Below are 23833 nucleotides of genomic sequence, written 5' to 3' on the forward strand. Positions count from 1 at the left end.
AATTTCCTTCAGTAATATCCAGATAGTTGTCCAAACTCCAGCAGTTCTTCCTGCTTAGCATTTGAGCTGAAATTTTTGGTAAGGAAGCAAAATTTCTTGTTCTGCAACAGGTCAGGAGTTCTCAACAAGAAATTAATTTTTCTATTATGTTTTGCCATTGAGATGTAACTCAATCAGCAGATTTAAATAAAACCCACCTAATTCTCTAGAAATGATCTAATTGAACCGGACAGATTCCTCTGGAATGGCAGGCTGTTACTTTAAACAGGAAAAAAGAGGTCAGGCAGTGATCAAAGAAAGCAGGCACTGAAAAAGTTCCTGATTTAAAATCGCCTGATTGAATGAGACCTGTGTTGGCAGGTGCGTGTTCCTGTCCCACACCCTCGGCTGGTGTCCGCTGACCCGCAGCCCTGACCCGGTGCCACTTCACCCCCAACCCCGGCCTGGTGTCCCCTGTCCCAGAGCCCAGCTCAGTGTCCCCTGTCCCGCACTCCAGCCCGATGTCCCCTGTCCTGGCCCGGTGCCCCCTATACCGCACTCCCAGCCCGGTGTCCCCTGTCCCAGAGCCCAGCTCAGTGTCCCTGTCCCGCTGTCCCTGTCCTGCTGTCCCTGTCCCTCACCCCTGTCCCGCTGTCCCTGTCCCGCTGTCCCTGTTCCGCTGTCCCTGTCCCGCTGTCCCTGTCCCTCACCCCGTCCCTCACCCCTGTCCCGCTGTTCCTGTCCCTCATCCCTGTCCCTCACCCCTGTCCCGCTGTCCCTGTCCCGCTGTCCCTGTTCCGCTGTCCCTGTCCCGCTGTCCCTGTCCCTCACCCCGTCCCTCACCCCAGTCCCTCACCCCTGTCCCGCTGTTCCTGTCCCTCATCCCTGTCCCTCACCCCTGTCCCGCTGTCCCTGTCCCGCTGTCCCTGTCCCGCTGTTCCGCACCCCACTGTCCCTGTCCCGCTGTCCCTGTCCCGCTGTTCCTGTCCCTCTGTCCCTGTCCCGTTGTCCCTGTCCCTCTGTCCCTCTGTCCCTGTCCCGCTGTCCCGCTGTCCCTGTCCCTCTGTCCCTGTCCCGCTGTCCCTGTCCCGCTGTCCCTGTCCCGCTGTCCCTGTCCCTCTGTCCCTGTCCCGCTGTCCCGCGCTCCGCTCCCGCAGCCGCGTCCCCCGTCCCCACGACAACGCAGACACGCCCCGCCCCTCGCGCCCCAACAGCCAATGGGAGCCGAGAGCCCGCGAGTGGCGCCCGCGCCGCCCAATGGGTGCGGAGGGCGGGCGGGCGCGGGGGCGGGCCCGGGCGGGGCGCGGTGACGCCATCGCGGCGCGCGCGGTCGCGGAGCCGCCGGGCGCTGCCGGAGCTCGGCCCGCGCCGCCGCCGCCGCCGCGCCATGAGCCAGTTCAGCTTCGGGGCGGCCGCGCCCGGCGGCGCCTTCAGCCTGGGCGCGCCCCGAGCCGCCGCCGCCGCCACCACGGCCTCCAGCGGCTTCTCCTTCTCCGCGCCGGCGCCCGCCCCCGCCTCCACCGGCTTCAGCTTCGGCGGCGGGGCGCCGGCGGCGGGCGGCGGCCAGCCCGCCGGGCTCTTCTCCTTCAGCAGGCCGGGCGCGGCCGCGCAGCCCTCCGGCTTCAGCTTCGGCTCGGCCGGCGCGGCCCCCGCCGCCCCGGCAGCCGCCGCCTTCCCGCTGGGGTGAGAGCCGGGGACGGACAGACGGACGGAGGGAGGGAGGGAGGGAGGGACAGACGGACGGAGGGAGGGAGGGAGGGAGGGAGGGAGGGACAGACGGACGGACAGAGGGACTCAGGGCGGGAGGGAGGAGCGGGGTCGTGTCGCTGCTGGGCGAGGGCTCTGCGGGGCGTTCTGCTCGGAGCCAGCCCTGGCCCTTGTGCCTGGCGCTGCCCAGCCCTGCAGCGAGCGCCGCGGCGGGCGAGGGCTCGGCGAGCCCGGCCCCGGCCCCGGCTGCTGTGTGCCCGGGAGCCCCGGCACGCGTGGGGAAGGAGATGTTCCGCGCTTCCGTCTGCAGCTGGGCTGGACACGCGGGCACGCAGAAACGCTGAAGCTCTGCTGCCCAAGATCAAACGTCTCCTTCCCTCTGACCCGAATCCGGAGTGCTCTCGGTGGTTTCCCGGCCGTTTGCGAGCGATTTGCCGTTCAGGAAAGGCTGCGAGTTCTGGAGTGCTTCTGCAGAACTGCTGCTGCTGGCAGAGCTTGCCAGATGGGAGCTGTGGGAAGGGAGCTCAGACGGGGACGAGCAGGAAAAAACAGCCTTGTGGAGAGGGAGTGGAAATGGTGAGCTGAGAGGAGAAGGAGCAGCTTCACGCGTGCTGCCATAAAATGCCCTGCGGCACCTGGGTGGCTGGAGGCAATGTAGGGAGAGCCAGTAGGAAGAGCCCTCAGGGGGGATGGCAGGTGACAGGAGCTGGATGGAGTCTCTTGTCAGAACTGGGACCCAAGCCTGGCCAGGTGTGCATCTCTTGGAAAGGAGGTTTCTGCTGTCAGCAAATGGTCAGGGAGAAAGCCAGCTGTGTGCTTGGGTGGATGTGTGTCTCAAGCAGAATGGCTTCCTTTCTTTTCTTCCCTAGGGCAAACACGCCAAAAGTGAACTTTGGAGCCGGCACTGCCACTCCGGCTCCTGGAATCGCGGGGAGCTTTTCTTTTGGGACCCCTGTCGCAACCAGCACGCCCTCGAGCCAGGCAGCAGCCCCGTCCGGCTTTGCCTTTGGCTCTGCTGGCAGCAGCAGCAGCAGCACGGCTCCCTCTGGCACCACAGGAGGCTTCACCTTCTCCAGCGGCACCACGACTCAGGCGGGCACAGCCGGGTTCAGCATCGGCACCGCGGCTCCGCCGGCAACGTCGGCAGGGCTGAGCTTTGGCACGGCCCCTGCGGCTGCTGCCACCACCAGCACGGCCACCCTGGCAGCTGCCACCCCGGCAGCGGCGCCCTTCAGCCTCGGGGGGCAGCCCACAGGTGGGTGAAGGGCCTGGGGCTCGTGGAATGTCAAACCGTGGCACGGGCACACGGTTTGGGGTCGCTGGGATGGGGCTGGCCCAGCCTCATCCCCCGTGGGCACAGCTGTGAAAAGCAGGTGAGCAGCACTGACAGCAGCGAGCCATGGAGTGCCCAGGGGTGCTGAGAACCAGCAGAGGGAACAGAGGGCACACAGGCGCAGTGCCTCAGCACCAGGGCTGTGGAAGGCTGGGCTAAAGAGCAAGAAGGGCTGAGGCGTGAAGCCTTCTGCAGTGGCTGGTGTTGCTCTGTGTGGGTTGAAGCCTTCTGGAATTGTACGGTGATCCTGTGCGTGTCCTGGCTGTCTCTCCTGTGGCCTGTGCTGTGACACAGCCTCGGGGCAGCGTGGAGCGAGGGGCTGGGGCCAGAGGTGTTTCTGACAGGCTGTCCAGGGGCTGCAGGGCTGGGGAGCAATTGCTCTTTAGCCTGGAGGAAGGAAGCCCATCTTTCCTTTTGCTTCTGGTTCCAGGTCTGACCTTTGGGGCACAGCCTTCAACAGCAGCCACCAGTACAAGCACAGCAACGCCGAGCACAAGCACCAGCCAGGCCCCCAGCCTGACCTTTGGAGCCAAGCTGGGAGGTAGGAGGCTGTTGTGGAAAACAGTTCCTCTAGGCTTTTGGGAATCTGCTGTCCTCCTGGCTAGAGTTGTCTGGTGGAAGTAGACAAGTATCTCATAGTGGGGTGTGGGAAGGGGCCACGAGGGTTTGTTCCTGTGGGTTTGCCCTGGCACTGGGGATCTGTGACAGCTCCTCGAGCCCCTGGACAGCATGTCCTGTGGTTCTGATTGTGTCCCACATGCCAGATTCTGTTCCGTGCTTGTTTGGGGCTCACAGGGGAAGGGAAGCACAATCTTGGAAGGGCACATTATGAAAGACGGGGAGTGGAGGGAGGCTTAGAGGAAAATGAGGTTAAAATGCTGACATGGCCTGGAACCAGGCTGGGCAGTTGGTGTCACCCTCCCAGCAGGGTTGTTGTGCAGCAGGTGGCAGCTCAGTGTGCCCTGCTTGTACAGCTGGAGCTGTTTGTCCCTGCAGTCACATCCACGGCTGCCAGCACGGCCTCCACCACCAGCACCACCTCAGTGCTGGGCTCCACAGGGCCCTCCTTGTTTGCATCTGTGGCAACTTCTTCAGCGCCAGCCTCCTCCAGCAGCACGGGCCTCTCACGTGAGTGTCTCCAGGCAGGTTTGTCCCTGGGGCAATAAAGGGGCAGCCGGGCTGCGGCTCCCTGGGGCTGCTGCAGGGGCAGGGGAGCGGGCTGGGCACAGCTCTTCCGAGGGGCCCTGCATCCCTCGGCTCATGCAACCTCTGAATGGTGTCTTCTCTTCACAGTGGGTGCCACCTCCACTGGTTCCGCTGGGACAGCCAGTCTGGGGACGCTTGGCTTTGGATTAAAGGTTCCTGGAACCACAGCTGCCACAACAAGCACTGCCACTGGTAGGAACAGGATGCTGAAAGTCGCCCAAGAGAAGGGAGACTGAAGGCAGTGCTCTGTGGAGGTGTAAAGGGCCACGTTAGAGTAGCAGCACAGCAGCTGTGATTTGTAAAGCCCTCAAAGAACTGGAAACAGCACACTCTGTCTTCCTCTGATCCTTTTCCATCTCCTTGTGAAAACATAGAAGTTCTCTCATCCGCTGCAGAGGTGCAGGGGAGCAGCTGGGTGTGCTGGCAGTTCTTGCTTCTCTCAGTGAAACATGGGGATATTGACAAGGGTGTGGGCTGGGGATGTTCTCATTCCCTCCTTGACAGATCCAGCATTTGCTGTTGCTCCCTTCAGAGGCATCTACTGCAGCTCCTCAGCCATGGGCAGTGCACCCTGGAGCTGTTCTCCGTTTGAGAGGTGCCAGCTGTGTCCCCTGCTGCTGCTTGACTTGAGTCTCTTCCTGCAGGGACAACTTCTGCTGCTGGCTTTCCTTTGAATCTGAAGCCATTGACTACCACTGGTGCCACTGGGGCTGTGACCTCCACAGCTGCCATCACCACAACCACCACCCCCAGGTGGGTGTTTGCTACCATTGCCCCTTTCCTGCCTGGGCCAGGAGCAGCTGCAGTGCTCCGGCCGGGCTCTGGAGGAGCAAGGGGAAATCAGTGAGTGGTGTGGTGTTGGTCTTTCCTGACCTCGTGTCCTGTGCTGCCCCTCGCTCCCTCTCAGTGCCCCCCCAGTGATGACTTATGCCCAGCTGGAGAGTTTGATCAACAAGTGGAGCCTGGAGCTGGAAGACCAAGAGAAGCACTTCCTGCATCAGGCCACACAAGTCAATGCCTGGGACCGCATGCTGATAGAGAATGGGGAGAAGGTGAGGTGGCCTCCGGTGCAACCTCATTCTGCTTGCCTGGCTCCTTCAAGGGCTCTGTTACAGCTGCAACAGGCATCTGCAACGTGGCCCTTTGTCCTTGTCACAGAAACACTGGGAGCTCCCCCTGGGTGCTCTGCACAGTCTCTCTGTGAGTCTGCTCTGGCCTGTAGGCCTTGCAGCTGGAAATCTGTCCTGTGCCTTTGCTCTGGGATACCACATTCCCTTAGGGGGGATCATTCCAAGTTCATTCCATCATTGGGATGGATCAGGGAGGAGGAATATGGAGTAAGGGAGGAGCATTCCTCCCTTATTCCATCTTGGGTCTGTAAATCTTTGTGACTGTCTCTCGTTTCTACCACAGCTTGGATTGGGCTGCTTTCTCCCTCCCACCTCTCTTCTTGGGACAGCTGACTTCCTGTTTTCAGAGTGTAATGCAATGTCTTCTGTTTGCAGATTACTTCATTACACAGAGAAGTAGAGAAGGTGAAGGTTGACCAGAAGAGGTAGGAGACCATGAGCACTGGCAATGATTTTATTTCTTCTCTGCGTTGTCCTGCCTGGTTGTGGGACAGCTCTGCCACGTCTGCAACATGAAAGGGAAGCAGTTGGCATTTCTCTTTGCAGACTGGATCAGGAACTGGACTTCATTCTGTCCCAGCAGAAGGAACTGGAGGACTTGCTGACCCCTCTGGAGGAGTCTGTGAAGGAGCAGAGCGGGACCATCTACCTGCAGCACGCGGATGAGGAACGGGAGAGGACGTGAGGCACAAACCTGCTGGGGATGGGGGAGCAGCACTGTCCTGTGCTCCCAGCAGCCAGCAGCAGATGGAGTTGGGATCTCAGCAATTGATTGAACAATCAGTGGCTGCTGTCAGATATTGAATCCTGTTCCATGCTTGGCAACTTAGATTTCACTCATAGTCCTCCACTCTCTTGCTTGTCTGTCTCCATGTGTAAATCAAGGGAGACAGGGGTTGGGAGTCCCTTCGTGTGGGTTTGGAGCCCCTCTGGCTGCTCTTCCCAGGTCTCTGCCAGCCTTGGCTGCAGATGGGGAAGCTCATTCTGACTGCCCACCCTTGCTGTGACTGCAAGCAGGTCTGCAGAGTTGGCTTTGACCATTCTGATCTTGGTTCCTGTGTGCTCTGCAGCTACAAACTGGCTGAAAACATCGATGCTCAGCTGAAGCGCATGGCACAAGATCTGAAGGACATCACTGAGCACCTGAACACATCAAGGGGTCCAGCAGACACAAGTGACCCGGTAAATGGAAGCTTTTATTTTATTTTTTATTACTTATATTAAATTGGTCTTGATGCTCCTTATGGCTTTACTGAGAAGTTTTTATTCAGTAAAAGTTTCACTTCAGTATTGCAGATTGAGTTTTTTCACATTCATTTTGAATTTTGCCACCTCTAGCCTAAGGTGAGCAGTGTTCTGCTGGTTTCTAGGTCTAAATTAAAATAAGCCAAAGCCACAGGCATATCATCTAAACTGTGCAGTTTTCTTGCTGGTAAGGAGTAGCAAAGCAGCAGTGGTGCTGCACACACTTCCCTGGCCAAGGGGCTGCTGCCTTAGGGAAGCTGGGCAAGGAGAGACTTGCCTTTGACTCCTCTTGCTGCTTACGCGCTCTCACAACTGACTTGCACCTTCTCTCTCTGCTCAGCTTCAGCAGATCTGTAAAATTTTGAATGCACACATGGATTCCCTGCAGTGGATTGACCAGAATTCAGGTGAGCTGTGTCCCCTGCAGCCTTGTGGGAAAGTGAATGGGAAGCAGGAGCATGTGTGTGAGTGTTTGTTCAGCCCTGAATTCTGAAGATGCCTGAGGAATCTTCCTCCTCACCTTCAGTGGCACTGTCCCTTCTGGGCTTGAATTCCCCTGCTGTGCCTGATGAGAGGCCCCTGCTGAGAACTTACTCCTGACAACTGCTGGTGTTTTACCAAAAAAGCCTTCCTAAAATGTTTTTCTTTCTCCTGCAAGCAGAACTGTGCAGGGTTGTGTTCTGGGGTGACTGTGCCATTAATCCCTTGTTTCTGCCACAGCTGTGCTGCAGAGGAAGGTGGAAGAGGTGACCAAGGTTTGTGAGAGTCGCCGCAAGGAGCAGGAGCGCAGTTTTAGGATCACCTTTGATTGAAACGCTCGCATGGTCATAGGATGAACATGGTTTCATGGTTTCAAACACCTCTGTTTTCTGTGGAGGTTTTGAGATCCAAAATGATGACCTGGCTTTTATTTTCTTTTATTTCAATAAAATGTGTTGTTTGTTCCCAAAGGTGGTCTTTGTTGTGTTGGACAGGAGCATAGCTGCCTGAAGTTTGTGGGGGAAGTGTGGTCTCTGTGCTTTAGCTGTGCTTGCAGACTGGTGAGATACACAAATGCTGCTTTGCAGGGCTCGAGGCAGTCTCTGTCTCCAGGGGCGCCAGCAGAGCCAGGAGGCTCCCAGGACTGAGGTGTGGACACAGTCCTGCAGCAGCAGCGTGAACCACACTTGGCTCTAAAAGACTTAGGACTATAAACATCAATATGCACACACTAAAGAAATACCAGGCTAAGTGCATTTATTTACCTGGCCTCTTTCCTCCTTGCCCCAACAGTGTATGGGCACTGCCTGCTCTCAAGAGGAGCCCTGTCCCCAGCTCTCCTTTCCCCACTCTGAGATTGCTGGGCCTGCACTGTCCCAGGTTCAACCACGGCTTTCCCACAGCTCACTGAACTCCTCGAGGCTGCTGCTTCTCCATCCCTCACGTGGCAGGAGGGTTCTCTGCAGCAGAGGAGCTGGGGATGGCAGGGTCAGCCTCTGGCAAATGCTTCCTGCTTTTCCCAAAGGCGATCACCAGGGGCTTCCCCTGCAGCTTGTAGCCGTGCAGCAGCTGCAGCGCACTCTGGGCTGACTCCGTGTCTGCAACGAGAGGGCACAGTGGGCACCCAGCACCTGCTGCCATGGGGACACAGGGTCATCCGATGGCTGTTCCCATCTGCTGGCCACTCAGCCTGCTCTACATGCTGCATGAATAGTGCGTGTGAGAGACCACTGCTGCCCCGGTAAATCCCCTTCCAGCCCAGGGAAAGCAGCATGGCACAACAGGAAAATAACGGAGTGAACTCTCCTGCTTCTCCTTGGAAAGCAGGCTTGGCAGCAGCACAGTGTCACATCCTGCAGGAGGATGTGACACCTTTGGGAGTCAGGGAAGAACAGAGAGGCATGAGGCAGCAACTCACCAGGGAAGGTGATGAAGGCCTGATCTCTCATGCGGCCGCTCAGGAGGCGGAACTGGATCAGTGGGCTGTCCTCCTTCTGGAACCGAGCAAACAGGGACACCAGGTCCCTCACTGTCACTCGGGGGCCCAGGTTCTTCAAATACAGCACCTGTAACAGACACACAGAGGCTCAGCCAGCCTTTGCCATGCAGAGACACCTTTCAGCCTGTCCCAAAGCTGTAGAGCTCAAGGTGGGAATTAGCTCAACCCTCTCACCCACATGCTAATCATGGCATTTAGAGGACAGGTGGGTGTACAGAGAAAGGCAGCTCTGAACTCAAGGCATCACCATGCTTGCCTGCAGCAAGAGCCGACAGTTTCAGTTTATTATAGAACAGTTCAGTTTATTCAGTTCATTCAGTTTATTTATAAAATAGTTTATTCCAATCATTCTGTTTATTTATAAAACTCAATCTCCAGCTACCAGACAGGAACAGTCTGAGTAAGGTGACAGCAGGCCTCAGCCAGGCCCAAACAGACAGAGCACATCTTGACAGGTGCGCTGCTGCAGCCAGGGAGGGCTGGGCTCACAAGTACAACTCTGCCAGGCTGGTGCCTTCCCCTCAGAGCCCGAGATCCCTTTTCCCCCTGAGTGGAGGCTCCTCTCCCCCTTGGCCTGGAAGATCAGCCCAGCAATTTCAAGGCAACAGCAAAGAGGATCCTTTGCCTACTGACACGGCTTCAGGGCATCCTGCTGAGCAGGGATAAATCCTGGTTCATCTCAGCTTACCCTGCTGGGCTCCCCTGGATGGTAGGATGAGAACCTGGGAATTTTCCGGAGTTCGTCCTCTGAGAGGCGGTTCTTGAGGATCTCCTCTTCTGGGACAAACTCAACTGGCTCTTTGATAACCACAGGCCTTGGAGGGGACTGCTGGGGCTTTGCTGCAGAAACACTGGGACTTGCTGCCTGTTCTGCTTGCTCCTCCTGGTCTGGAAGTGATGACTCCCCAGTTATAGCCCCCTGTGGGGTTGAGGACAAGCAGGGGTCACTTGCAGCAGACTGGACTTTTTCAGGGCACTTCTTGCTCAGCAGCTCTTGGTAAACACTCTCCAGATGAACCATGGGGTCCTTTTCATCTGTTCCCCTCTTCTGCGTGTCATCTAAATTCGTACCAGAGATACATGGTAACTATCACCAATAACCTGGAAAACACACAGTCTGCAAGAAGAGACACAGAAAGGAGAAACCCGGTTTCACCCCAGCCTCTGTGCCCAGGCCCTGCAGGTTGTTTAAAACAAGGGCAGCCCCAGCAAGTGCTGGTCCCCAGCTCAGGATGAACCTGCAGAGTAGCAGCTCCGCCTGTGCTACATCAGAGCTCTTCCCAGAGATGCCCTCACTTCATCTGCAGCCACATTTCAGCACTTTCTAGTGACTTCAACACACTGTCCTCCTCCTGCATGTGCAAGGATGGGCCATGCTGCCTTCCTGTACCACTACCTGGAATAGGAGCATTTGGCTTTCAAGGACATCAGATTAATCTCCTGGGTCTAAAGAAGGTGGACATGGACTGATCAATGACCTCTTTTAATTCTCTTTAATGGAAATGAGGAAAGATGTGAGAGCAGCATCTGCCAGCCTACACTGGATCCAATTTTACTACAGGGATGAGGCTTTAACAAGTCATTCCTCCTCTTACCTGCTCTGTGCCTTTGCTTCCTTCACCCCCTGCAGTGACCTCAGAGTCCAATCTCCAGTGCCACCCAGGCACTTTGTGTAACTCAGACTTTGTGGCTCTACCAAAGCATCACCTCAGCTCCTGTCCCACACCCCGAGCTGCTCTGTGCTACATGCAACACCTCAAGGAGACCCAGAACTGCACTTTAAAAGCCTCTATATTAAACCCTGCAGAGAACCAACTCTGTCTGCTCCTGTAAGAGAGGAAAATATCTCCCCCCACACAGCGCCAAAGCAGAACCACATCTTCAGGCACAGAAGGCCAGACAGAAATGTGCTGGGCTGCCCACGGGCTGGCTGTGCGTGCTGGAGCCGAGGCAGGGGGAGCCCTGAGGGCAGCACCTTGGTGGTAGAGGGCCCGGAGGAAGGAGTGCCGGTCTGTGCCCTGGAAAAGGGCCTGCTCGATCTCCATCTCCCGCCGGCTCAGCTGCTTGCTGCCCGCAAACCTCTGCGGCAGCGCCAGGATGCGCCGCCGCTCCTCCAGCTTCTCCTGGATGGCATCCAGCCGCTCCTGCGTGGCCTCGGGGGCTGCCCCCAGCCCCGAGCCCTGCAAAACAAGCACGGCTTGGCTCAGCAGCTGCGCTATTCTCCGAGACGCCCGTCGCTGGAAGGAACGAATGAATCTGACTCCATGCTCTCAGAAGGCTAATTTATTATCTTACAGTCTGTATTATATAGAAGAATAGTATACTAAAACTACACTAAACTATACTAAAGAATGGAGAAAGGATACTTACAGAAGGCTAAAAGATACTAATGAAAACTCCTGACTCCTTCCAGAGCCTCGACACAGCCTGGCCGTGACTAGCCATTAAGTAAAAGCAATTCACATGTTGGATAAACAATCTCCAGCCACATTCCAAAGTGGCAAAACACAGGAGAAGCAAATGAGGCAATATTGTTTTCCTTTTTCTCTGAGGCTTCTCAGCTTCCCAGGAGAAGAATCCTGGGCAAAAAGACTTTTCAGAAAATATGATGGTGACAAGCAACAGCATGGGCCTCCTCCTCAGAGCCAGCCAAACAGCACAGCCCCAGCCCTGCAGTGTGTGTGTGGTGGCAGCTCCCTGGTCAGAGAGAGAGAAGCTAGAAAAGTTTTCCCAGAATCGGTCTGGGAAACTTTAGGGAGCTGAAGAATTCTAAACAACCTGCATCTGGTGTTTTGTAATAAGCTGTTCTGCCCATAAGGTTGTTTACAAATGGGTGTGTTGTTAATCAGCCACTCATGTGAAATGTATTGATCAAATGACCAATTAGGTCCACCAGTATCAGACCAGTGTATAAAAGAAGCAGTTTCAGTAAAGTCAGGACTTTTAGCCTATCAGCCTTCTGACCTAGAGTCTGTGTCTCTTATTAGCCAATCCTGACCCTCACAGTGACATGGGTGCAGTCAGGAACCATCCCCCAGGCACCAAGAGATCCTGTTACTGCAAGGGTAGGACAAACTCAACCACACAGCAAGCTCAGTTCTTGAGAGGAGTGGAGAAACAGCTCCTTTGTCATGGCCTGTCTGCGCTGCTTCCCTCTCCCTGGCCTGTCTCCCTCTGTCCCTGCTGCCTCTGACAGCTACAGCCACTTTCCACAGCCACCTCCAGTGACTGCACAGCCATCCTCTCACACCAAGCTCTCACTCTGTGACCCTGAGAACTTTATTTGCTGAGAAGTGGACCCCCCCGCTGCTGCTTGGCACCCCAGGGGAGGTTTATGCTGAGGACTAAACCCCAACCAGCATCACTGAGCCAGCTTCCAGAAAGCACAGAGGAACTGCAGCACAGCCCTCACAGCTCAGCTGCCAGGAGGGAGCATCCCTGGGCAAACAAACCTCACTGCATGGGCCACTTCATGCTGCCAAAGCACAGGGACACACCCCAGCTGCTGGAAGGGCACTCCTGCTCCCCCATCCACCTCCATCAGAACACGCTTTTATGGGGCTGCGGGTGGATTTTCTGTTCTCAAACTCAGTTTGAGAGTTACTGTGGCAGATCCTTCTGCCTCGGGCAAGAAACCAGGCTTTCTCCCTGCACTGAGCACAGCCTAACAGAGTTTCCCATGGTCCCTCTGCCCCACATCTGCACAGCTTCTCCCATTCACCATTTCACAGCTTCCCCGAGGCACAAAAGGCTGTTTATACGGAAAAGCAATTCCCGGAAATCATTTGTTGTACTTTGTTTTCAAAAAAGCTGCCACTTAGCAGCTGAAAATAACAGAAATCTACACTCAGTACTTTGCCAAGAGCTCCCCAGGCAATCTGAAGTTCTCTCTGTCTCAGCTGACATCATTCATCACTCATGATGGAATCTTTCACTCAGGGCCTCCACCTCCAAAGCTGCACATCACTACCTGACTTAGGCTTTCTCCCTAAATATTCTCCTCTCGGAACCTGAAGAAGACATACCCTCATGTCACCCTTTTTTTCTGCCAGAGGAGTGTTTCCCATACAAATATTTTTTTCTGAACATCCCAGAATACATTTCATACTAAATATAACAGCTGCTACTGACGACATTGATTTTCATTCTTAAATTAACACCTCTCCTCTCTGCACCAAGCTTTAATCAGGCCACACCAGGGCTGGATTTGCATTTAAACACCAAAGCAAGTAATGATTTCAGCTGAAAAGAGGCAAGCCCCTGGTTATCACAGACAACTCTCCCCTGCACACAGCTATTGCTCAGGAAGAGGAGACAAAGGGAAGCCAAGGATCAGCCCAAGTCCTGTTTTGTATTTTCTAGTTTGGCAAATTAAGAGCAGGACACTCCAGTGCACCTGACATAGGACAACCACAATACCCTCTTGTCTCTGGAATGTGACAAAATAAGGGTGAAGGTAGGGGAAAAACCTGCTGGAAGAGCACCCAAGGAGGAGCCAAGGCAGTGCCACCACACACTCGGTCTGAGAGCTCTGCACTATTTTCACGTGGCTGTCCCAGGGCCCCTGAAGGACCTGCAACCCCCTAAGGAGAACACTCCCTACAAACAGCATCCTAAACCAGCAATGGGATCCAGGGATGTACCAGGATACTCAAACAAGGATGTTGAGGTGCTTTGAAATATTTTCTCCTTCTCTTCTAGCATTTAAGTCCTCCACACACAGGTATAAACAGGTGAAATGATTTGTTTGAGATCAAGGCAGAGGCAGGAAAATCCTCATGTCCTGCTGTGTTCCAAAGGACCCCCTCCTGTCTCCACCATAGCTTTTAACACTGACCACTCCACCAAGGAAAAGAGGCCAGAAGAAATGTAGATAGCGCTGGGCTAAAGGCAAGGCATACAAGAGTGGCCACTCTTTGGCAATGGCTTACAAAGGACTGGAATTTTCTACCAGGGAGCCACAGGGTTCGAGGAAGCTGACCACCCTCAGGTGAGAGCAGAGCATGCCCACCTTCCTTGCTGAATCCCGGTTCCTCCAGAGCAGGATCTCCGAGTCAGACAGCCCCAGCTCCCGGAGAGAGGAGGTTTCCTTGTCACTCTCCTGCAGGGCCTGGAACTGTGACAGGGTCAAAGCCCCCGCAGCCTCCTCCCCGAAAGGTTTGTAAAAAGCTGCAGGGGCAAAGCATCTCCGCTTCGACTTGCACCTGTGAGCCACAGGAACACAACAGCACAAACAGCTCAGCACCGAGGAATGGGGGACAGCAAGGGGCTGCTCTCTCCCAAACCACACCAGATCAGGACTTACTGCTCGATGGAGACACTGGTGTCAAGCTGGTGGTGAAGGAGGCTCTTCAGCTGCCTCTCTCCTTCTGTCTCCAAGTCTTCCAGGAGAAGCTCATCGTTGGACAGGCTGCTGTTCACCCTGGGGCACACAGCCACAGCATAGGCAATAAGGCAACAGAGGAAACACTGCTCAAAACACATCCTTGCTACAGCTCCTTCACCTCTCGGACTGTTTTTATGGGATTTAAAAACACAAGGAACCAAAACTACTTGATCAAAACTCCCTTCAACATTACTAGAAAAGCCAACAGATTTGGGACTCCTTTGAGAACATTAAAGTACCCCAAGGAATCTTCGGGTGGTTTTGTATTGGTGGGGGGCTGTTTGTTTAGTTTAAAATCACATGCCATCATTTTCATTGACCGAAATCGTCTTGCATCAGCATCTAGCCAGACACTGCCCGTTTCAAATGAGTCGGGGAAGAAAGAAGTGAAACCGCGACGCCGAAATGAAACTGTGAATTTCAGCAGCGCTTTTCCCTTTCCGGGGTCAGCTGCTCCGGAGCAGACAGACCCCAAATCCGCCCCAGCCCCAGCCCCAGCCCGGGCCGTGCCGCGCCCGCCCCGCCCGCTCCGGGCCCGGCGCCGCTGCTCCGCCCTCAGGGGCTGGGGCGGCACCGGGCCCGGGCCGTGACCGGCGGCCCGTGGGGGCAGCCCGGGAGCCGCGGCCGCCCCGCTCACCGGCGCATGGCCCCGCCGCTCCGCACTGCGAGCCCGCAGCGGCCGCGGGCAGCGCCGGGAGCCGCCCCGGAAGGAGCGGCCGGGGCGGAGCGGGAGCGGGGCCGGGGCCGGAGCAGGGCGGGAGCGGGGCCGGGGCCGGAGCTGCCGCGCCGAGCGCTGCCGCGTCTGCGGTGAGCCGGGACGGGGGCCAGGCACCCCCCAGAGACAGCCGCCCCGCTCTGCAGCTGCACGGAGGAGAGAAAACTGAATGCAGGGTTGAGATAGGACCGGAAGAGATCTCTCATCAAATGGCGTCACGGGCACAACAGGCTCAACGTAGAGATATTAATTGAGTTTATTGCTAACTAATGCAGAGCAGCATAATGGGAAGGAAAATCAACCCTTATAAACACCTTCCCCCCACCCGTCCCTCCTACCCGAGCAGCACAGGGAGTGGGAATGGGTGTCATGGTCAGTTCCCAGGGAGGTGGGAATGGGGGTCATGGTCAGTTCATAGGGAGATCAGAATGGGGGTTACAATCACTTCATAGGGAGATGGGAATGGGGGTTACAGCCAGTTCATAGGGAGGTGGGAATGAGGGTCATGGTCAATTCCCAGGAAGATGGGAATGGGTGCCACAGTCAGTCAGGGAGACAGGAATGGGGTGGTCATGGTCAGTTCATAGGGAGATCAGAATGGGGGTCGTGGTCAGTTCATCACCCCTGGTTTGGGGTCCCTCCCACAGGAGCCAGTTCTCTGTGAACTTCTCTGATGTGAGTCCAGCCCACGGGCAACAGCCCCTCTCAGACTGCTGCAGTTGGGGTCACTCTGCCATGGAGTCCTTCCAGGACAGGCTGCTCCAGCCTGGCAGCAGGGCACCTCAGCCACAGGCTCACAGCCTCCTCTCAGGCATGCTCCTGCTCTGCCCTGGGGCTCCTCCATGGGCTGCAGGGGCACAGCTGCTTCACCATAGGCTGCTGAGCAGTCTCAGCGCTAGTGCCTCTTCCCCTCCCTCCTTTTCCACTGACCTTGCTGGCTGCAGTTGTTCCCCTTACAGGTTTTCAGCCCGCTCTTCCTGGCCCCATTTACAACTAAGCCACAAATTTTTCTTTCTTCTTAAATCTGTTTCACAGAGGCATTACCACCATCTCTAACTGGCCCAGCCCTGGCCAGCAGCTCATCCATCTTTTGGAGCCACCAGGGACTGGCTCTGCTAGATGTGGGGGAAGCTTCTGGCAGCTTCTCACAGAAGCCACCCCTGCAGCCTCCTCCCAAAACCAGGCCATGCAAAACCATAGAGAGCCCTCCAAGGCATCATTTCTGTTATCTCACCAGTCTGCAGGCACAGCTAAAGCACAAAGAGCACACACTTCATCCAGTTTCTGATGGGAGCAGGTGAAATCCAGTCCAACACCACAAAGACTGGCTTTGAACAAACAACATAGGAACAATATATACAAACAATATATGAACAACATGTTTTATTGTAAAAAAGGAAACAAAGCCAGGTCATCATTCCAGTCCTCAGCTACCAAACACCTCTGTTTTCTGTGGAGGTTTTACGTCCATCCTTTGAACTTGGGAATGTTTCAATCAAAGGTGATTCTAAAACTGCGCTCCTGCTCCTTACGGCGACTCTCACAAACCTTGGTCACCTCTTCCACCTTCCTCTGCAGCACAGCTGTGGCAGAAACAAGGGATTAATGGCACAGTCACCCCAGAACACAACCCTGCACAGTTTTGCCTGCAGAATGAAAAGTATTTTCTTGTTGACAGTCACTCAGATTTGACAGTGGACAAAGCAGGGGAAAAACACAACCCAAAGCACTGCCAGTAAGAAAACTTCATTATTGAATGGCAGAGGAAAAAATGGGTCTCCTTTCTAGGAAAATTTAAAGGAAACAGATAGCTATTTTCACACACATTCTGTAAAGAATTCAGGTGACACAGGAGCTGTACCAGATTTCCTAAAAAAGGCATGTTTGGAATGTGGAGCTTAGCAGCAGTGTTCTGAAAGAAAACACCTAATTAGACCCTGACCTAAGCCAGTAACTCTGTGGGAACATGGAGAGCAGCAGGCCTGCTTCCACACAAGCAGTTACCCCAGGTGTGAGCATTTCTCAGCACTGCAGCCAGGCAGTGCACTCGGGCTGCTGAGAGGAGAGCTGCTTTATTCTGCCGTGCCCCCGTGTGGCTGCTACCAGCTAAAATCCAAACGGCACAGAATTCCAGAATCCCTCACCAGGAGGCACTCTGCCAGGGAAAAAAGTTCATTTTTTCTGTCTTTAGTAAGGCTCCACTGTCAAATGTTCACTTCTGAGTGCACCTCTCTGTGCACTGGCTCTCAGGCTACTGAGTCTGTGAAATACCCAGATTATTCCTGCAGTTACCCCACCTGCAGATCAAGGCAGGCTGCTCCATCTTACCTGGATGGGGATTCCTGTTTTCAGACTGGGAGGGATGGTAGCACTCAACACACACACTTCCCCTCACCAATATTCCTGCAGCACAGGCAAACCCCACACACTTGTAGAAGCTGAACTATTTAACATTAGTTTCACAGAATGAATAAGGTTTTTAAGTTCTCTGCTTTGCACTGATGCATTTCAAGAAGGGCTTTTTGAGTAAAAAATACCAGTTGTCAGGAGTAAGTTCTCAGCAGAGGCCTCTAACCAGGCACAGCAGGAGAATTCAAGCCCAGAAGGGACAGTGCCACTGAAGGTGAGGAGGAAGATTCCTCAGGCATCTTCAGAATTCAGGGCTGAACAAACACTCACACACATGCTCCTGCTTCCCATTCACTTTCCCACAAGGCTGCAGGGGACACAGCTCACCTGAATTCTGGTCAATCCACTGCAGGGAATCCATGTGTGCATTCAAAATTTTACAGATCTGCTGAAGCTGAGCAGAGAGAGAAGGTGAAAGTCAGTTGTGAGAGCGCGTAAGCAGCAAGAGGAGTCAAAGGCAAGTCTCTCCTTGCCCAGCTTCCCTAAGGCAGCAGCCCCTTGGCCAGGGAAGTGTGTGCAGCACCACTGCTGCTTTGCTACTCCTTACCAGCAAGAAAACTGCACAGTTTAGATGATATGCCTGTGGCTTTGGCTTATTTTAATTTAGACCTAGAAACCAGCAGAACATTGCTCACCTTAGGCTAGAGGTGGCAAAATTCAAAATGAATGTGAAAAAACTCAGTCTGCAATACTGAAGTGAAACTTTTACTGAATAAAAACTTCTCAGTAAAGCCATAAGGAGCATCAAAATCAATTTAATAGATATCAGAAGGAGCTGGTTATTCAGATCTTGTTTTACAAAGATATTAAAAACACTATAAAGTACGAGTGGAGTATCCATATGGGGACATATGAAGAGTTAGTGCTATTTCAATACCCTTTGCCTCTTCAGCAATATAAACTAAAAGTTTGCACTTACTGGGTCACTTGTGTCTGCTGGGCCTCCTGATGTGTTCAAGTGATCAATGATGTCCTTCAGATCTTGTGCCATGCGCTTCAGCTGAGCATCGATGTTTTCAGCCAGTTTGTAGCTGCAGAGCACACAGGAACCAAGATCAGAATGGTCAAAGCCAACTCTGCAGACCTGCTTGCAGTCACAGCAAGGGTGGGCAGTCAGAATGAGCTTCCACATCTGCAGCCAAGGCTGGCAGAGACCTGGGAAGAGCAGCCAGCGGGGCTCCAAACCCACACGAAGGGACTCCCAACCCCTGTCTCCCTTGATTTACACATGGAGACAGACAAGCAAGAGAGTGGAGGACTATGAGTGAAATCTAAGTTGCCAAGCATGGAACAGGATTCAATATCTGACAGCAGCCACTGATTGTTCAATCAACTGCTGAGATCCCAACTCCATCTGCTGCTGGCTGCTGGGAGCACAGGACAGTGCTGCTCCCCCATCCCCAGCAGGTTTGTGCCTCACGTCCTCTCCCGTTCCTCATCCGCGTGCTGCAGGTAGATGGTCCCGCTCTGCTCCTTCACAGACTCCTCCAGAGGGGTCAGCAAGTCCTCCAGCTCCTTCTGCTGGGACAGAATGAAGTCCAGTTCCTGATCCAGTCTGCAAAGAGAAATGCCAACTGCTTCCCTTTCATGTTGCAGACGTGGCAGAGCTGTCCCACAACCAGGCAGGACAACGCAGAGAAGAAATAAAATCATTGCCAGTGCTCATGGTCTCCTACCTCTTCTGGTCAACCTTCACCTTCTCTACTTCTCTGTGTAATGAAGTAATCTGCAAACAGAAGACATTGCATTACACTCTGAAAACCAGGAAGTCAGCTGTCCCAAGAAGAGAGGTGGGAGGGAGAAAGCAGCCCAATCCAAGCTGTGGTAGAAACGAGAGACAGTCACAAAGATTTACAGACCCAAGATGGAATAAGGGAGGAATGCTCCTCCCTTACTCCATATTCCTCCTCCCTGTTCCATCCCAATGATGGAATGAACTTGGAATGATTCCCCCTAAGAGAACCTGGTATCCCAGAGCAAAGGCACAGGACAGATTTCCAGCTGCAAGGCCTACAGGCCAGAGCAGACTCACAGAGAGACTGTGCAGAGCACCCAGGGGGAGCTCCCAGTGTTTCTGTGACAAGGACAAAGGGCCACGTTGCAGATGCCTGTTGCAGCTGTAACAGAGCCCTTGAAGGAGCCAGGCAAGCAGAATGAGGTTGCACCGGAGGCCACCTCACCTTCTCCCCATTCTCTATCAGCATGCGGTCCCAGGCATTGACTTGTGTGGCCTGATGCAGGAAGTGCTTCTCTTGGTCTTCCAGCTCCAGGCTCCACTTGTTGATCAAACTCTCCAGCTGGGCATAAGTCATCACTGGGGGGGCACTGAGAGGGAGCAAGGGGCAGCACAGGACACGAGGTCAGGAAAGACCAACACCACACCACTCACTGATTTCCCCTTGCTCCTCCAGAGCCCGGCCGGAGCACTGCAGCTGCTCCTGGCCCAGGCAGGAAAGGGGCAATGGTAGCAAACACCCACCTGGGGGTGGTGGTTGTGGTGATGGCAGCTGTGGAGGTCACAGCCCCAGTGGCACCAGTGGTAGTCAATGGCTTCAGATTCAAAGGAAAGCCAGCAGCAGAAGTTGTCCCTGCAGGAAGAGACTCAAGTCAAGCAGCAGCAGGGGACACAGCTGGCACCTCTCAAACGGAGAACAGCTCCAGGGTGCACTGCCCATGGCTGAGGAGCTGCAGTAGATGCCTCTGAAGGGAGCAACAGCAAATGCTGGATCTGTCAAGGAGGGAATGAGAACATCCCCAGCCCACACCCTTGTCAATATCCCCATGTTTCACTGAGAGAAGCAAGAACTGCCAGCACACCCAGCTGCTCCCCTGCACCTCTGCAGCGGATGAGAGAACTTCTATGTTTTCACAAGGAGATGGAAAAGGATCAGAGGAAGACAGAGCGTGCTGTTTCCAGTTCTTTGAGGGCTTTACAAATCACAGCTGCTGTGCTGCTGCTCTAACGTGGCCCTTTACACCTCCACAGAGCACTGCCTTCAGTCTCCCTTCTCTTGGGCGACTTTCAGCATCCTGTTCCTACCAGTGGCAGTGCTTGTTGTGGCAGCTGTGGTTCCAGGAACCTTTAATCCAAAGCCAAGCGTCCCCAGACTGGCTGTCCCAGCGGAACCAGTGGAGGTGGCACCCACTGTGAAGAGAAGACACCATTCAGAGGTTGCATGAGCCGAGGGATGCAGGGCCCCTCGGAAGAGCTGTGCCCAGCCCGCTCCCCTGCCCCTGCAGCAGCCCCAGGGAGCCGCAGCCCGGCTGCCCCTTTATTGCCCCAGGGACAAACCTGCCTGGAGACACTCACGTGAGAGGCCCGTGCTGCTGGAGGAGGCTGGCGCTGAAGAAGTTGCCACAGATGCAAACAAGGAGGGCCCTGTGGAGCCCAGCACTGAGGTGGTGCTGGTGGTGGAGGCCGTGCTGGCAGCCGTGGATGTGACTGCAGGGACAAACAGCTCCAGCTGTACAAGCAGGGCACACTGAGCTGCCACCTGCTGCACAACAACCCTGCTGGGAGGGTGACACCAACTGCCCAGCCTGGTTCCAGGCCATGTCAGCATTTTAACCTCATTTTCCTCTAAGCCTCCCTCCACTCCCTGTCTTTCATAATGTGCCCTTCCAAGATTGTGCTTCCCTTCCCCTGTGAGCCCCAAACAAGCACGGAACAGAATCTGGCATGTGGGACACAATCAGAACCACAGGACATGCTGTCCAGGGGCTCGAGGAGCTGTCACAGATCCCCAGTGCCAGGGCAAACCCACAGGAACAAACCCTCGTGGCCCCTTCCCACACCCCACTATGAGATACTTGTCTACTTCCACCAGACAACTCTAGCCAGGAGGACAGCAGATTCCCAAAAGCCTAGAGGAACTGTTTTCCACAACAGCCTCCTACCTCCCAGCTTGGCTCCAAAGGTCAGGCTGGGGGCCTGGCTGGTGCTTGTGCTCGGCGTTGCTGTGCTTGTACTGGTGGCTGCTGTTGAAGGCTGTGCCCCAAAGGTCAGACCTGGAACCAGGAGCAAAAGGAAAGATGGGCTTCCTTCCTCCAGGCTAAAGAGCAATTGCTCCCCAGCCCTGCAGCCCCTGGACAGCCTGTCAGAAACACCTCTGGCCCCAGCCCCTCGCTCCACGCTGCCCCGAGGCTGTGTCACAGCACAGGCCACAGGAGAGACAGCCAGGACACGCACAGGATCACCGTACAATTCCAGAAGGCTTCAACCCACACAGAGCAACACCAGCCACTGCTGAACGCTTCACGCCTCAGCCCTTCTTGCTCTTTAGCCCAGCCTTCCACAGCCCTGGTGCTGAGGCACTGCGCCTGTGTGCCCTCTGTTCCCTCTGCTGGTTCTCAGCACCCCTGGGCACTCCATGGCTCGCTGCTGTCAGTGCTGCTCACCTGCTTTTCACTGCTGTGCCCACGGGGGATGAGGCTGGGCCAGCCCCATCCCAGCGACCCCAAACCGTGTGCCCGTGCCACGGTTTGACATTCCACGAGCCCCAGGCCCTTCACCCACCTGTGGGCTGCCCCCCGAGGCTGAAGGGCGCCGCTGCCGGGGTGGCAGCTGCCAGGGTGGCCGTGCTGGTGGTGGCAGCAGCCGCAGGGGCCGTGCCAAAGCTCAGCCCTGCCGACGTTGCCGGCGGAGCCGCGGTGCCGATGCTGAACCCGGCTGTGCCCGCCTGAGTCGTGGTGCCGCTGGAGAAGGTGAAGCCTCCTGTGGTGCCAGAGGGAGCCGTGCTGCTGCTGCTGCTGCCAGCAGAGCCAAAGGCAAAGCCGGACGGGGCTGCTGCCTGGCTCGAGGGCGTGCTGGTTGCGACAGGGGTCCCAAAAGAAAAGCTCCCCGCGATTCCAGGAGCCGGAGTGGCAGTGCCGGCTCCAAAGTTCACTTTTGGCGTGTTTGCCCTAGGGAAGAAAAGAAAGGAAGCCATTCCGCTTGAGACACACATCCACCCAAGCACACAGCTGGCTTTCTCCCTGACCATTTGCTGACAGCAGAAACCTCCTTTCCAAGAGATGCACACCTGGCCAGGCTTGGGTCCCAGTTCTGACAAGAGACTCCATCCAGCTCCTGTCACCTGCCATCCCCCCCGAGGGCTCTTCCTACTGGCTCTCCCTTCGTTACCTCCAGCCACCCAGGTGCCGCAGGGCATTTTATGGCAGCACGCGTGAAGCTGCTCCTTCTCCTCTCAGCTCACCATCTCCACTCCCTCTCCACAAGGCTGTTTTTTCCTGCTCGTCCCCGTTTGAGCTCCCTTCCCACAGCTCCCATCTGGCAAGCTCTGCCAGCAGCAGCAGTTCTGCAGAAGCACTCCAGAACTCGCAGCCTTTCCTGAACGGCAAATCGCTCGCGAACGGCCGGGAAACCACCGAGAGCTCTCCGGATTCGGGTCAGAGGGAAGGAGACGTTTGATCTTGGGCAGCAGAGCTTCAGCGTTTCTGCGTGCCCGCGTGTCCAGCCCAGCTGCAGACGGAAGCGCGGAACATCTCCTTCCCCACGCGTGCCGGGGCTCCCGGGCACACAGCAGCCGGGGCCGGGCCGGGCTCGCCGAGCCCTCGCCCGCCGCGGCGCTCGCTGCAGGGCTGGGCAGCGCCAGGCACAAGGGCCAGGGCTGGCTCCGAGCAGAACGCCCCGCAGAGCCCTCGCCCAGCACCGACACGACCCCGCTCCTCCCTCCCGCCCTGAGTCCCTCTGTCCGTCCGTCTGTCCCTCCCTCCCTCCCTCCGTCCGTCTGTCCGTCCCCGGCTCTCACCCCAGCGGGAAGGCGGCGGCTGCCGGTGCGGCGGGGGCCGCGCCGGCCGAGCCGAAGCTGAAGCCGGAGGGCTGCGCGGCCGCGCCCGGCCTGCTGAAGGAGAAGAGCCCGGCGGGCTGGCCGCCGCCCGCCGGCGGCGCCGCGCCGCCGAAGCTGAAGCCGGTGGAGGCGGGGGCGGGCGCCGGCGCGGAGAAGGAGAAGCCGCTGGAGGCCGTGGTGGCGGCGGCGGCGGCTCGGGGCGCGCCCAGGCTGAAGGCGCCGCCGGGCGCGGCCGCCCCGAAGCTGAACTGGCTCATGGCGCGGCGGCGGCGGCGGCGCGGGCCGAGCTCCGGCAGCGCCCGGCGGCTCCGCGACCGCGCGCGCCGCGATGGCGTCACCGCGCCCCGCCCGGGCCCGCCCCCGCGCCCGCCCGCCCTCCGCACCCATTGGGCGGCGCGGGCGCCACTCGCGGGCTCTCGGCTCCCATTGGCTGTTAGGGCGCGAGGCGTGTCTGCGTTGTCGTGGGGACGGGGGACGCGGCTGCGGGAGCGGAGCGCGGGACAGCGGGACAGGGACAGAGGGACAGGGACAGCGGGACAGGGGTGCGGGACAGGGACAGCAGGCCGGGACCGGGGACAGCGGGACAGGGGTGAGAGACAGGGGACACCCGGCCGGGGTCTGTGACGAGGAAGGAGCACCGTGCCGGGGTGCGGGACAGGGGAGAGCCGTCCGGGGGTGCGGGACAGGGGACACCGGGCCGGAGGGGCGGCGTTGGAGCCGCGCTCGGCGGGGACGCGGTGACGAGCATTCGTCAGTGCGGTTTGTCACTGGGTTGACATACCGGGTTGTCACCGGGGTTCCCTTCACCCCCGCCTGCGGGTGGAGCTGGCCGGTCCGGAGGCCGGCGGGTGGCAGAGGACCTACAAAAGGTCCTGGCAGGTGACCGTGACACGGCGCGTGCCGGAGCCGCTCGTCAGGCTCGAGCGGGCTGGCCCCAAAGGCAGCCAGCAGAGGGA

The 23833-nt window shown here is 56.5% G+C and overlaps 3 protein-coding genes across 6 annotated transcripts; 1 reads left to right on the forward strand and 2 right to left on the reverse strand.

The window, feature by feature from the left end:
• The first annotated feature begins 1298 nt into the window (after positions 1-1298).
• On the forward strand, positions 1299-16133 carry LOC119695074 (nuclear pore glycoprotein p62-like). Of its 2 annotated transcripts, XM_038122915.1 has the most exons (13): positions 1299-1662; positions 2556-2941; positions 3450-3560; positions 4016-4147; positions 4313-4417; positions 4870-4978; positions 5133-5277; positions 5731-5780; positions 5902-6036; positions 6426-6537; positions 6941-7007; positions 7321-7440; positions 16115-16133. In XM_038122915.1, exons 1-12 carry the CDS (start codon positions 1367-1369, stop codon positions 7410-7412), a joined length of 1740 nt encoding a protein of 579 aa, XP_037978843.1. In that variant the 5' UTR covers positions 1299-1366; the 3' UTR covers positions 7413-7440; positions 16115-16133. The 2 variants fall into 2 exon arrangements, with proteins under 2 accessions (XP_037978843.1, XP_037978841.1); XM_038122913.1 differs by lacking the exon at positions 16115-16133 and having other exon boundaries at positions 7321-7546.
• On the reverse strand, positions 7820-14689 carry RBM41 (RNA binding motif protein 41). Of its 2 annotated transcripts, XM_038122921.1 has the most exons (7): positions 14602-14689; positions 13884-14000; positions 13590-13782; positions 10554-10758; positions 9267-9637; positions 8498-8645; positions 7820-8177 (listed from the first exon to the last, which is right to left on the reverse strand). In XM_038122921.1, exons 1-7 carry the CDS (start codon positions 14607-14609, stop codon positions 8020-8022), a joined length of 1200 nt encoding a protein of 399 aa, XP_037978849.1. In that variant the 5' UTR covers positions 14610-14689; the 3' UTR covers positions 7820-8019. The 2 variants fall into 2 exon arrangements, with proteins under 2 accessions (XP_037978849.1, XP_037978848.1); XM_038122920.1 differs by lacking the exon at positions 14602-14689 and having other exon boundaries at positions 13884-14491.
• Positions 16051-23202, reverse strand: LOC119695073 (nuclear pore glycoprotein p62-like). Of its 2 annotated transcripts, none has more exons than XM_038122911.1 (12): positions 22839-23202; positions 21605-21990; positions 20986-21096; positions 20399-20530; positions 20129-20233; positions 19568-19676; positions 19269-19413; positions 18765-18814; positions 18509-18643; positions 18008-18119; positions 17416-17482; positions 16051-16262 (listed from the first exon to the last, which is right to left on the reverse strand). In XM_038122911.1, the coding sequence occupies exons 1-12, from the start codon at positions 23132-23134 to the stop codon at positions 16171-16173; spliced, it is 1740 nt and encodes a 579-aa protein (XP_037978839.1). In that variant the 5' UTR covers positions 23135-23202; the 3' UTR covers positions 16051-16170. The 2 variants fall into 2 exon arrangements, with proteins under 2 accessions (XP_037978839.1, XP_037978840.1); XM_038122912.1 differs by lacking the exon at positions 22839-23202 and adding an exon at positions 22284-22664.
• Between the last annotated feature and the right edge of the window lie 631 nt (positions 23203-23833).

The sequence above is a fragment of the Motacilla alba genome, chromosome 4A, assembly GCF_015832195.1.
Source record: "Motacilla alba alba isolate MOTALB_02 chromosome 4A, Motacilla_alba_V1.0_pri, whole genome shotgun sequence".
Lineage (NCBI taxonomy): Eukaryota > Metazoa > Chordata > Aves > Passeriformes > Motacillidae > Motacilla > Motacilla alba.